Source organism: Vitis vinifera, chromosome 7 (genome assembly GCF_030704535.1).
Source record: "Vitis vinifera cultivar Pinot Noir 40024 chromosome 7, ASM3070453v1".
In the NCBI taxonomy this organism is placed as follows: domain Eukaryota; kingdom Viridiplantae; phylum Streptophyta; class Magnoliopsida; order Vitales; family Vitaceae; genus Vitis; species Vitis vinifera.
Genome location: NC_081811.1, coordinates 28,616,331 through 28,630,662, shown reverse-complemented (window position 1 = coordinate 28,630,662; position 14,332 = coordinate 28,616,331). Strand labels below are relative to the sequence as shown.

At 31.4% G+C, this 14,332-nt stretch overlaps 1 protein-coding gene across 1 annotated transcript; it reads left to right on the top strand.

The window, feature by feature from the left end:
• The first annotated feature begins 9,580 nt into the window (after positions 1–9,580).
• Positions 9,581–13,723, top strand: LOC100252647 (systemin receptor SR160). The gene has a single exon (XM_002278899.5). It carries the CDS (start codon positions 9,854–9,856, stop codon positions 13,427–13,429), a length of 3,576 nt encoding a protein of 1,191 aa, XP_002278935.2. The 5' UTR covers positions 9,581–9,853; the 3' UTR covers positions 13,430–13,723.
• The last annotated feature ends 609 nt before the right edge of the window (positions 13,724–14,332 follow it).

Below are 14,332 nucleotides of genomic sequence, written 5' to 3'. Positions count from 1 at the left end.
TTGTATTTAGCATATGTATCTTTAAAAAAATTGTTATATCTTATATAAAAATTACTAATTTTTTCTAATTTTAAAAATAAAAAATAAAATGTTATAAAATAATATTTTTAATTATTTTCATTTATTTTTAAAGAATTATTTTAAAAATAATAATAATTATACAAATATTAAATACTAAATAATAATCATTTTTAAAAAATAGAAAGCAAGTTAACAGCATTTTAAATACCAAAAATGATTTTCATTTTACAAAACAATTTTTTAAAAATCATTTTCGCAAATACTTCCCCGAACGGCCTCATCCCAACTTTCTATCTTCGTGTTCAAGACAATAGGATCGTTGACGGTAAAAAAGAGAAGAAAATCTTAATAAGTTGAAAGTGACGGAAACCTAAGGCCATTGTGACAGTGGTCCAATTGGTCTTTAATTTAAAGAGGTCGTCCTCATTATAGAGTGGTCTCTCCTTTTATTTATTTATATATATATGAAAACGTGATAAATTTTCATTTACTTTAGTGTGTAGTGGACTGAATGAGAAAATTTGGACTTACTTTCTCTAAACCTTTAGAAGTTTGAATTCAAATTTTCCCCGTTTTTGAATTTCTTGGCAAACATTATAATCAAACACCTCCTTGTCTCTTCACAATTCAAACTTCTTTGCGTTTAAGAAATGTCTTTATGTCCTAACTCTTTCATTTGATGTAACACGAAAGATTAGAACGAAAAATCATAAAATAAAAACTATTTATAATGTTAAAAAATTTCATAAATATTTTATAAAAAAATTATTTAATTTAATTTAATTACTATTTTATCACATTTAATATCTATTTGACAATAATTTTTTAAAAAATAATTTTAATTCTTCTAATACTTAAAAAATTTATTTTTTAAATATTAAAATAATTAAAACATTTCCAAAAATTATTATCGAACATACTTTTATTTTTTTACACTAAAGTGTTTTTTGAAATATCTGCTCTCCTCAAAGCTTCCACAAAGTGAAATGATATGTCCGAGTGTTTAAAAAAATGAATATAAATATTAAGACACAAATTAAGCTTTACTAGAAAAACAAAACCTTTCAAAGGAAGGCAAGTTATCTTTAAAAGCTTGAATAAAGTTTCATATGAGTCTTAAAAGCAAGAGATCCAAAAAGTAAGTTTTGCCACAAGAAACAAACCTTTTTTTCCAATAAATAGTATCATCTAATTTAAACTTAGATATTGTACTCTAATCAAAGCTAGAGCTTAATGACTCAAATAATGAAGTGATTCCACCACCACACAAAAGAAAAGAAGAAATCTAGTTCTACAAAAGGCAAGGCTAGTGGGTGAGGTTTTGGTTTTTTATTATTTATTTATTTTATTTTAATAATGATTTGTAATTTATTATTATTATTATTGTAGGGTTTTTAAAAGTAGATAATGTATACTAATAAAATCTTAAAGTCTCCCATAATGAAGTGATCCCACCAAAGCCTTTTTTGTCAAAGAAAAACCCTAGCTGCAAAAGGGTATGGGCTTGTAGCCTTATTTTGTTATTTTTTATTATTATTATTAGATTTTTTTATTTTTGTTGGGCAAAGAAAAGAAGGGTGGAGGGAGACCCAAAAACCCAAATGAAAGGTGGGTCCCTCAAGAGTGAGGGTGATATGATAATAATTTGGGGGACTCGTATTCATATGATAATAATTTGGGGTAGGGCCATGAAGAGAGAGAAAGAGAGTGTAATGTCATCTCTCTCGTGTGGGCATTGATTTTCATTCTCATCCATCTCGTCTCTCTTTTGTACTTGTGGGAGGGTTTTTCTCCCATACAACAAAGACCAAAAAGAGAGCGAATCCCACCCCCACCCCGCACCCCAATATCATATATCGCGTTACCCTTCCTTATCCTGCCCCTCCCCCCACCTTACCCTACGCACTCCCCACCCCCATCTAATGCCCATCCCTCCCCATTAAATGTTTCCTAATGTTTGAATTGAATTTTTCAAAGTCAAAGACACTTTGTAGTTGGAGTGTGAAAGTTATTTTCCATATTTGAGAAGTGATTTTTTTTTTTTTTTAACTTTTGTTGACGTAATTTTTTAAAATTTAGAAAAATATTATTGCACGTTAGATATTTTTTTTGGTTTAATTTTTGTATTATAATCTAATTATAATTATAAATCACACTTTTAGATGAAAGATTTTAAAATTTAAAGAAATATAAAATATTAAAATGTGATTTGTCGTATAAATATTTGGACATATCTTGTTTTGATTATGTAAAACAAGGATATCTTTTCAAAATCTCGATTCTAAATTCTCCATCAAAAGTAACATGCAGCCCAAACCAAATGAGACCTTAATCCCCCACTATCCTGAGCACTGACCCACCTTATCCTGCGCACCGACCCCCACACCATCACCTCCAGCGTTAAAATCCAACTACTCAGCCCCACCTCCCCCTCCAATAATTGCCTGCGCGTGTTGGTGCACGTGTGGTGTTCTTGCCTTTCCCTAATCTAGCCCCCATGTGCACGTTAGACTCTAATCGGCGCAAGATAGTTCCTCCCAAATAAAATACCCAACAAAAATTATTATTATTAAAAAAAAAGGAAAGCATGGTGCTGGTGCTGGTGGGGAAACAGTGAGAATGCTAGCGTAACAGTGACAGTTGGACAAAGTTTGTCGGTGACGAGTGGTCAAACGGAGTGATGGTACATCAAAGTCTGACGTGTATAATACTGCCACGTCATCAAGATGGACACATGCACGTGTCCATCCCAGACTGTGGGCCCTATTCCCACACTCACCGGAAAAAAGAAAGGGAAAAAAAACTCATAATCATCATAATTCATAAAAAAACTTTCTCCTTCTCTCAATTTTTTCAGTGCCCAAAGTTTGTATTGATTTCAATTCATCATGGCTGAGAAGGAAAAAGAAGGAAACTACCCACCTGATTACATATATATTTTTAATTATTATCCTCCACGTGGCATAATATCAAGACATAATTTCAAAATCGCGAGTGACTGCGCGGGTGAAAATTTGGGTTTTGTACTCGCTTTTCCTGCTGGCGCGTGTGAGATATTTGGCGGGAGGGTTTGTTGGCGGAAGTGGCAGGCGAGTTTGGTTGTTTGTACGCGCACAATTGAATTTGATTTTATTTTTTAAAAATTTACTCCCGTAACGGTTTCGAGAACAGTTTTTACCGTGAAAACAGAGCTTTGACCCAAAATAATGCTTTTTAAAAAAAAATTCCAAAAAATAAAGTGGTTTTTAAAATAATGCCCGATGTAATGCGTTTGTGCCACATAAGCCGCCACGTCATAAAACCGTAGTTGGTGACTACGGTTTTATTTTTCTGAAGTGTTTAGAAACCGTAGTTACTAACCACGGTTTTAACTTTTAAGTTTAAAGCCGTAGTTGGTGACTACGGCTTTGACTTTTTTTTAAAATGGTCAAAGCCGCAGTTGGTGACTACGGCTTTGACTTTTTTTTAAAATGGTCAAAGCCGTAGTCACCAACTGCGGTTTTAACTTTATATATATTTATATATAACTTTAATTTTTTAATAAAAATATTATATTATTTTGATTTTAAATATACTTATTTCGTTATTTTAAAAATTATAATATACGAAATTAAATAATTGATATTTTTAATTTGATATAAAAATATATTTTTGAATTTTATTAAAATAATAGGCACTATATTTAATATAAATATAATTAATTAATTAAAATAAAATATAATAAATTATATTTATTTAAAATAAATAAATTATAAATGCCTATTTAGAAAAATAAAAAAGTAATATAAATTATTATATTAATTAATAATTTTTTATATATTATATATAAGTGGTATATAATACCTCTCACACACACATATAAAAGTTTAATTTAAGTTTAAAATTTATCACATTTTTATTTAAATATATAAATAAATTTTATTAAAACATTTGACACTATATTTAATATAAATATAATTATTTAATTAAAATTAAATATAAATAAAATATAATAAATTATGTTTATTTAAAATAAATAAATTAAAAATGCCTATTTAGAGAAAAAAATAATATAAATTATTATATTAATTAATAATTTTTTTATATATTTTATCGAGACCAGTTAGATGCACAGACCCATGACCAGGTACATATAAAATGTAATGTGCTATTGTTAACCATTTAAACCTGTACTCAGTATTAATCTCAAATGTTGATTTTAATAGGTTTTATGGGAGCCTTACATGGGAGACTTAGTTGCCCATCTTCCGGCGATATTATATACTATTTACATATAATATATAAAAAAATTATTAATTAATATAATAATTTATATTATTTTTTTCTCCGCATTTATAATTTATTTATTTTAAATAAACATAATTTATTATATTTTATTTATATTTAATTTTAATTAAATAATTATATTTATATTAAATATAGTGTCAAAATGTTTTAATAAAATTTATTTATATATTTAAATAAAAATGTGATAAATTTTAAACTTAAATTAGACTTTTATATGTGTGTGAGAGAGAGGTATTATATACCACTTATATATAATATATAAAAAATTATTAATTAATATAATAATTTATATTACTTTTTTATTTTTCTAAATAGGCATTTATAATTTATTTATTTTAAATAAATATAATTTATTATATTTTATTTTAATTAATTAATTATATTTATATTAAATATAGTGCTTATTATTTTAATAAAATTCAAAAATATATTTTTATATCAAATTAAAAATATCAATTATTTAATTTCGTATATTATAATTTTTAAAATAATAAAATAAGTATATTTAAAATCAAAATAATATAATATTTTTATTAAAAAAATTAAAGTTATATATAAATATATATAAAGTTAAAACCGCAATTGGTGACTACGGCTTTGACCATTTTAAAAAAATGTCAAAGCCGTAGTCACCAACTACGGCTTTAAACTTAAAAGTTAAAACCGTGGTTGGTAACTACGGTTTCTAAACACTTTAGAAAAATAAAACCGTAGTCACCAACTACGGTTTTATGACGTGGCGGCTTATGTGACACAGACGCATTAGATCGGGCATTATTTTCAAAACCACTTTATTTTTTGGAATTTTTTTTTAAAAAGCATTATTTTGGGTCAAAGCACGTGAAAACAAGTTGAACTGTTTCGTCCAAGTTTTCGATAACTCTGTTTCCAAAACCAAAAAAAAGAAAAAAGGAAAATTGTTCTTTGGACGCAATTGGGCTTGAAATTAATCTTCATTAGTCCATGTAAGTGGCATAATAATAGACCCGAAGGATATGAAATGTTAAGGAATAAAAATAAAGATGACACGTCATTTTTTATTTTTTTTTTAAAGTTAGCTGGTTGTATATGTGGCAATGATTTGGAAAATATTATAATTTTTTATTTGATTAAATAGAAAAAAATGTTATTTATAAAATATCTTTTAAATTTTGTTTTTTTTTTATAAAAACTAATTTCTATTTGAATTAGAAAATATTTGTATAAAACAAAATAATTTATGTTTTAAAAGAAAACTCTCAAAGTTATTTAGAAAAACATTACAATTTATTTTTAAAAAAATTATCCCCGTTTTATCCTAAAAAATATTTTAAATTTATTATAAAAAAATTAAGAGAAAAAAAAACTTCAAATTTATTTTAAAAAATGTGATTTCAAATTCTAAAAAAAAAATTATTTAAAAATAATAATTTATTAAAAGAAAAACTCAATTTATTAGAAAAGGAAATTCAATTATATATATATATATATATATTCCTTTTCAATTTTATTCTATTTTTTTACTACTTTTATTTAAAAAAAATTCAATTTTTATTTTTATGAGTTCTATTTTCATTTTTTATTTAAAAAAAAAAAGTTTCTAATATGATTTTCAGTTAGGATTTTATGTTTTTTTTTTTTTTCATATTCAGCAAATGACATTTCGGGAAATATTGAAGTTCATATCCTTCTTATTAATTTTCATGCTTTCATTGGGTTTTTAGCTTAAATGGGTAGGTTTTATGGACTTAAAAACCAATTTTTTTACTCAATTGGATTCAGAGCATAATTTTCCCAAATAAAAATACATTTAAAAATAAAAATATATTTTTTGTTTTATATTTCTAAAAATAAAAAATAACTGATTTTAAATAACATATTTTATTTATTTTCTATTATTTTCACTTATTTTCTAAAAAACATTTTAAAAAATAATTACATAAATATATAAAATGATTAAAAATAAAATATTAAATACAAAAATTATTTTTAAAATATGTTTAAAATATTAAAAATAAACTTTTGTTTTATAAAATATTAGATAACAGTTTTTTTAAAATCATTTTTTATAACTATTTTTAAAAATAGTTACTAAACAAATCCTTATTTTTCACTCTTAAAGACATTAAAAAAAAAAGTATGATATAACACATTTCAATTATTTTTACTTGTTTTGTAATAATTATTTAAAAATTAATTATAAAAATATAAAATATAATATAAAAAGCATTAAATATACAAATATATTTAAAAACAAATTGAAAATATATCAATTATACATGCTCATTGAACTTGATATGAGTGATTCTATCCAAATTTTTTAATCAAAATATTATAAAACGATTTTTAAATTTTTATAAAATATTCGTTTTTCTTCAAAAATACTTTTTAAAGACATTAACAAATTATCTTTAAGTAAGTGAAGATAAATAAGTTCTTACGTAATTTTAATCATATTTGACTTATATTTAACTTAATTCTTTTAATATTAAAGTTTATTTGATAATATTTTTAAAACAATCTCATAAAATAGTTTTCTCTATAAAAGTTTTTTATAATGGTAAAATACTAGTCTTTTTACCTTATTCCTTGCCCCTCCATATCTAATTATCTATATAAAAATATAAAAGTTTTTTTTAATAATTTTAATTTCTTTTTTAAAAACTTGAAAAAATATTTAAAAAATAAATAAATTCAAGAATTTTCTTTTATTTAAGATTTAATTAGTTCTAATTTGATCACTAGATGTTGATAAAATTTATCAAATCAATCCAACATTTTTATGGGTTTTTCAAAATTATTTGTTGAGATTAAATCATTAAACTTATCAAAAAAATTTATTCGTGTATGGTATACAAAAGATGACAAAAACATCAAAATCATATTTTGGATTATTGAAATAAAAAGTGAATAAAAAAATAACATATAGAAATTGAAGTAAAAAAATAAAATTTCTTCTATATAATAAAAAGTGAAAAGAAAAGAAGTGTTGAATGTGATTCAGAAAGGATGTGACGAGCACTCCTTGGGTACATGTAAAACACTGTTTCCAAACACTCCTTGTACTTGTAGATAACTGTTACCAAACACTTCTGAAGTTGGTTAAAGGATGACAGCTCTTATCCTAAAAAACATGCGAGCTTTTTCTTCGCTAAATGTCAAGATTACGATCCACTCCCTGACAAAGCCATGAGAAATGACGGAATTACCCCATAAATTTCAACCCCCGACCGCAGTTAAAAACTGTTTTTCCACGTCATACAGAAAACCACCTGAGTACTTGAACTTACTAAACTACCCCTCATAGTTTCCCCTGGGTACTGTGTGGGAGGGGTGTTTACGGAATTTCAAGTATCAATGTACTAGATTTACTGCTAGATACAGAAGCACTGTTCTCTACGCTTAAGTACAGTCGCTTTGGTTACTTGCTGTTGGATCCTGACCGTTAAACGAAATGAACGGTCAGGATTGAAGGGCTATGGGGCACTTGGTACAGTACGTTACTGTCAAGGTCTAACGAGTCGTACACTGTATTTATAAGAAATTGTAGGCGAGTTTGCGTCTCGCGGAGCGTCTGTGCACGCACCAATTATTGAGGAGGACAGTGACCTTCTAGTGTCGAATTAGATAGAAGTAGAATTGTTTCTTGATCTGGGGGCATTCATTACCACTTTGGGAGGTAGTGCGTTGGCGCTTGTATTGCACACTCGTTCAGTGTGAGAATGGTGTTGATAGTAAACCGTAAATTATTATTACCCATATATCTATTTATCAAGCTAATCTTTTATATATATATATATATATATATATATATATATATATATTAAAAATAGAATATATAAATTATTCTAAAATATTTTAAAAAATAGTTTTTAAAAATTATTTTATAATTTATATAGAATAAAAATCTATTTAAAAACCTAAAATATTTTTATTTTATTTTTAGTATTTTTGAATATATTTTTAAAATAATTTTAAATCTAATGTATTATTTTTAATCATCATAAAAAATCAAGTGAAAATAATAGAAAATAAAAATAAATTATTTGAAAACACTCTGTTATTGTTATTTAGAACATAAAACAGATTATCAAACATGTTTTTTTGTATTTTTTTTTTTATTTTGGAGAACTTTATAAAAAATAGTTCCCAAATAAATCTTAATTTTTTCATAATACTTCATATTTGTCTTCAAATCTACTTACATCTTAGTAAAAGCTATGATCATTAATTACCTTTAAAAATAAAAAAATATATCCAAATAAATATTTACTCATTCATTTGTGATTCGTATAAACCTCTTGACCTTTTACTTTAAAAAACTTAATAACAACTCTTATGCACAAAAATTCTATTTTTTAAAAATTTTATTATTAGTGTTTTTAGTAATTGTTTTTAACTTTTTTAAGTATTAAAAAGATTAAAACACTTCATAAAATGACTATAAAAATATTAGTAGTAATTTTATGAAGTGGTAAAAAGTTTTTTTTTTTAAATTAGTTGTTTGAAAATTTTTTAAAAATATTTTTAATATTTTATATATAAACACTTGATAGACGATTCTCCTAAAATATTTTTATTAAAAATATTTAAAAAAACATTCTAAAAATAGTGTCAAATGCATTCAAGAAAATATTTGTAATATTTAAGAACAAAATTTATATAAGAGTTAGTATTACTTTATATTGTTAAAAAAAAATAGAAAAATAAATATAATTTGGTTAAAATTATACATTTCTCTCTCTCTCTATATATATAAAACAAATACAGTAATGATTTTATTTTCCTGAAAAATAATAATTATTGAACAACTTATTTTTAAAAATATTTCTCAATATTTATTTACTTTAAAAAAATGTTAAATATACATATTTTATTTATTTTAATATAGTATGTTAGAAACTATTTCTTATTTAGAACTTCTCACTAAAAAAATTATCTCAAGAAATACTTGAATATAAAAAGAAATTTAACGAAATAAAAAAATACGTAATTGCATGGCTCCAAGGTGGCAGGGGTTTCACGGTCTTTTCTCCAAAAGTAGCTTTGCATGCAAATCTTTATTAATTTCATTAGATCATTAGTATTACCATTATTATAAGAGGAGGAGGAGAAAGGTGAATTAATTAAAGAGGAGGAATCTCCCATTAATTGACAGTGATGGATCAATCGTTAATCACACGTACGCCTAAAGCTAGAGAGACAAACTCCTTTTATTATATTTTTATTTTTATTTTTATTTTGAGGGGTGTAAAGTATAAAATAATAACTATTATTATTATTTATAAAAAAAGAAAAAAAAAAGAGTTTTTTGGGGGAGGAGGAGGAGGAGGGGAAGGGAGGAGGAGCAGGAGGGTCACATGGCATGTGAGCTACAGCTGTGTCCACTAGATAAATACCCTTCCCACCTTCCCTAATCCGTCTTTTGACTCTCTCTCCCTCTCCCTACACTTTCTCTCTCTAAAACCAGTCCTCACTTCTCTCTGTTTCTGTCTTTCTCTCTCTCCCTAATGGTGTAACCCATGAAACTAAAACCCTAGAAAGCACCGGTTTCAGAGGACCCAAGATGAAAGCTTTTTCTCGCTCTTACTCTCAGACCTACTTGTTTTTCTTGTTTTTGTTCATGAGTTTTTTGTGTGTGGCTTTAGCGGCGGTTTCCAAGGATGCGACGCTGTTGTTGAGCTTCAAGAGGTCGCTGCCCAATCCTGGTGTGCTTCAGAACTGGGAGGAGGGCAGAGACCCATGTTACTTCACTGGAGTTACGTGCAAGGGCGGGCGAGTATCGTCTCTGGATCTCACCAGCGTGGAGTTGAATGCGGAGCTTCGATACGTGGCTACATTCCTCATGGGGATTGACCGGTTGGAGTTTCTCTCTCTGCAATCCACCAACCTCACTGGAGCTGTCTCGTCGGTTTCCGGGTCTCGTTGCGGCGCGTTGCTGAGCTCCCTGGATCTTGCCAACAACACCGTATCTGGGTCGATCTCGGATTTGGAAAATCTGGTGTCGTGCTCTTCTTTGAAGTCTCTGAACCTGTCCAGGAACAATCTGGAGTTCACCGCCGGAAGGCGGGATTCCGGCGGGGTGTTCACCGGTTTGGAGGTGCTGGACCTGTCGAACAACCGTATATCCGGCGAGAATGTGGTGGGGTGGATTTTATCCGGCGGGTGTCGTCAGCTGAAAAGCTTGGCCTTGAAGGGGAACAACGCCAATGGAAGTATACCACTCTCTGGGTGTGGAAATTTGGAGTATTTGGACGTTTCTTTCAATAATTTCTCTGCGTTTCCATCGCTGGGTCGTTGCTCCGCTCTCAACTATCTGGATCTCTCCGCCAATAAATTTTCCGGCGAGATTAAGAACCAGCTCGCGTACTGTCAGCAGCTCAACCACCTCAATCTCTCCAGCAACCACTTCACCGGCGCGATTCCGGCGCTGCCCACTGCTAATTTGGAGTACGTTTATCTCTCCGGCAACGATTTCCAGGGTGGCATACCTCTGCTTCTTGCCGACGCCTGTCCCACTCTCCTCGAGCTCAACCTCTCCTCCAACAACCTCTCCGGTACGGTCCCGAGCAACTTCCAGTCGTGTTCTTCTCTGGTATCCATTGATATATCTAGAAACAACTTCTCCGGCGTTTTGCCGATTGATACTCTTTTGAAATGGACCAATTTGAGGAAGCTCTCTTTGTCTTACAACAATTTTGTCGGTTCTTTGCCGGAATCTCTGTCCAAGTTGATGAATTTGGAGACTTTGGATGTGAGTTCCAACAATTTTTCGGGTTTGATCCCTTCCGGACTGTGTGGAGATCCCAGGAACAGCCTGAAGGAGCTTCATCTTCAGAACAATTTGTTCACTGGTCGTATACCAGAGGCTCTGAGCAACTGTTCTCAGCTGGTCTCCCTTGATCTCAGCTTCAATTACCTCACAGGGACGATCCCCTCCAGCCTGGGCTCCTTAACTAAGCTCCAGCATTTGATGCTGTGGCTGAATCAGCTCCATGGACAGATCCCAGAGGAGCTCATGAACCTCAAAACCCTCGAGAATCTGATTCTAGACTTTAACGAATTGACCGGCCCCATCCCTGACGGCCTTAGCAACTGCACCAATTTGAATTGGATCTCCCTTTCAAACAACAGGTTGAGTGGTGAGATTCCCGGGTGGATCGGTAAGCTATCCAATCTTGCCATCCTCAAGCTCGGGAACAATTCATTCTACGGTAGCATTCCGCCGGAGCTTGGGGATTGTCGCAGTTTGATATGGTTGGATCTCAATACTAATCACTTGACTGGCACCATCCCGCCCGCCCTGTTCAAACAGTCTGGTAATATCGCTGTTGGGCTGGTGACAGGGAAGAGCTATGTGTATATTAGGAATGATGGGAGTAAGGAGTGCCATGGAGCTGGGAATTTGCTGGAGTATGGGGGAATCAGAGAGGAGGAGATGGACCGTATTTCGACTAGGAATCCATGCAACTTCACTAGAGTCTACAAGGGTAGGACAAATCCCACATTCAATCATAACGGGTCTTTGATTTTTCTGGACCTTTCATATAACATGTTGGGAGGTAGCATTCCAAAGGAGTTGGGGACTCCTTATTATCTGTATATTCTGAATTTGGCTCATAACAATCTCTCTGGTGCCATTCCTGTGGAGCTTGGAGGCTTGAAGAATGTTAATATTCTTGATTTCTCCTACAATAGGCTTCAAGGGACAATTCCACAATCTCTGTCTGGCCTTTCCATGCTGAATGACATTGATCTGTCTAACAACAATCTATCTGGGACGATTCCTCAATCAGGTCAATTCTTAACGTTTCCGAATTTGAGCTTCGCTAACAATTCTGGCCTCTGTGGGTTTCCCCTTTCCCCCTGTGGGGGAGGTCCCAACTCGATTTCAAGTACCCAGCATCAGAAATCTCATCGGAGACAAGCATCCCTTGTGGGGAGTGTGGCCATGGGCTTATTGTTCTCCCTGTTTTGCATATTTGGTTTGATCATAGTTGCCATTGAGACGAGAAAAAGGAGGAAAAAGAAGGATTCTACTCTTGACGTTTATATTGATAGTAATTCCCATTCGGGCACTGCAAATGTTAGCTGGAAGCTAACTGGCGCCCGGGAAGCATTGAGCATCAACCTAGCCACATTTGAAAAACCCCTTCGGAAGCTCACCTTTGCTGATCTTCTTGAAGCCACCAATGGCTTCCACAATGACAGCCTTATTGGCTCTGGTGGCTTTGGCGATGTGTACAGAGCTCAGCTGAAAGATGGAAGCATAGTAGCCATCAAGAAGCTGATACATATAAGCGGACAGGGGGACCGGGAATTCACGGCTGAAATGGAAACCATTGGGAAAATCAAGCACCGAAACCTCGTCCCTCTCTTGGGCTACTGCAAGGTGGGGGAGGAACGGCTCTTGGTGTATGAATACATGAGGTTTGGAAGCCTGGAAGACATCCTACATGACCGGAAAAAGGCTGGGATCAAGCTGAATTGGGCAGCTAGGAGGAAGATTGCCATTGGAGCTGCAAGGGGATTAGCCTTCCTCCACCATAACTGCATCCCCCACATCATCCACCGCGACATGAAATCGAGCAACGTCCTGCTTGATGAAAACTTTGAAGCCAGAGTCTCTGACTTCGGAATGGCTAGGCTAATGAGCGCAATGGACACCCATTTGAGTGTCAGCACGCTTGCAGGCACCCCCGGCTATGTCCCTCCCGAGTACTACCAGAGCTTTAGATGTTCTACAAAAGGCGATGTCTACAGTTATGGAGTAGTTCTGCTAGAGCTTCTAACAGGGAAGCAACCAACAGATTCAGCTGATTTTGGGGATAACAACCTTGTGGGGTGGGTGAAGCAGCATGCCAAACTGAGAATAAGCGATGTATTCGATCCTGAGCTCATGAAGGAGGACCCCAACCTGGAGATTGAGCTCTTGCAACACTTAAAGGTAGCGTGTGCCTGTTTGGACGATCGGCCATGGCGGCGGCCCACCATGATTCAAGTCATGGCGATGTTCAAGGAGATCCAAGCAGGGTCTGGGCTGGACTCTGCATCAACCATAGCCACCGAGGATGGAGGCTTCAGTGCAGTGGAAATGGTAGAAATGAGCATAAAAGAAGTCCCGGAATTCAGCAAGCAGTAGCAGGGAAACTTCAGTCAATTTTCTTGGGAATTCTTTGAAACCAAACAAGAAGAGACCAACCAACCCAACAGCAACAACAAAAACAAAAAACTCCAAAGCTGAAAGAAGAAGTGGATGATGATTCATTCAGCTCCCAAAAAAAAAAAAAGGAAAAAGATTTTCCCTCATCTTTTCCCACTTGAAAATGGTATAAAACTGCCACTGTATCTCTACCCATTAATGTACGTATCATCATGTATCTCTCTGAAATCTTTGTTATTTATACATAAAAGGTTGTTTTAACTTTGGTATCAATCTCTGTACATTCATCCACCTCCCTCTTTCTCTCTCTATATATATTTTTAGTTTCATGGAGTTTGTTATACTTGTGTGAATCCTGGTTTGAATTCTGAGTGTTCTCTGAAAGAGAGAACATGGGATTCACAGCAATCTAATCCTTAAAAGGGTGCTGGCTGGGTGGATCTGTGCCTCAGTGATGGTGACTAAGTGGTGGGTTCTTTTGGCCCTTTCTTCTCCCAATTGCTTTGGTTTTTATATATTTTCTTTCTTTCCTCCCTCATTTTTTTCTCCATTTTCTTGCTAAACTTGTTAGTAATCATGAAGAGGCTTTCAATGTTTCCTTCTTTTTTTTTTATGAGAAATGAGGAGAAATTCATTTCGTCTCATCTCTGATTTGTTAATGTGTTTGGATTACCATTAAAAATAAAAATAAAAATAAAGAAAATAATTTTCTTATATTATAAAAAATATTTTAAAAAATAAAATATAATTAAAATTAATTATATATTTAACTATTTTCAAATTAATTAATTAAAAATTTAAAATAAGTAAAATAAGTTTAAAATGATGTGTAAAAATAATTTAATGACTTAATTTTTTATTTTTCTCCTTCAGAACCAAACA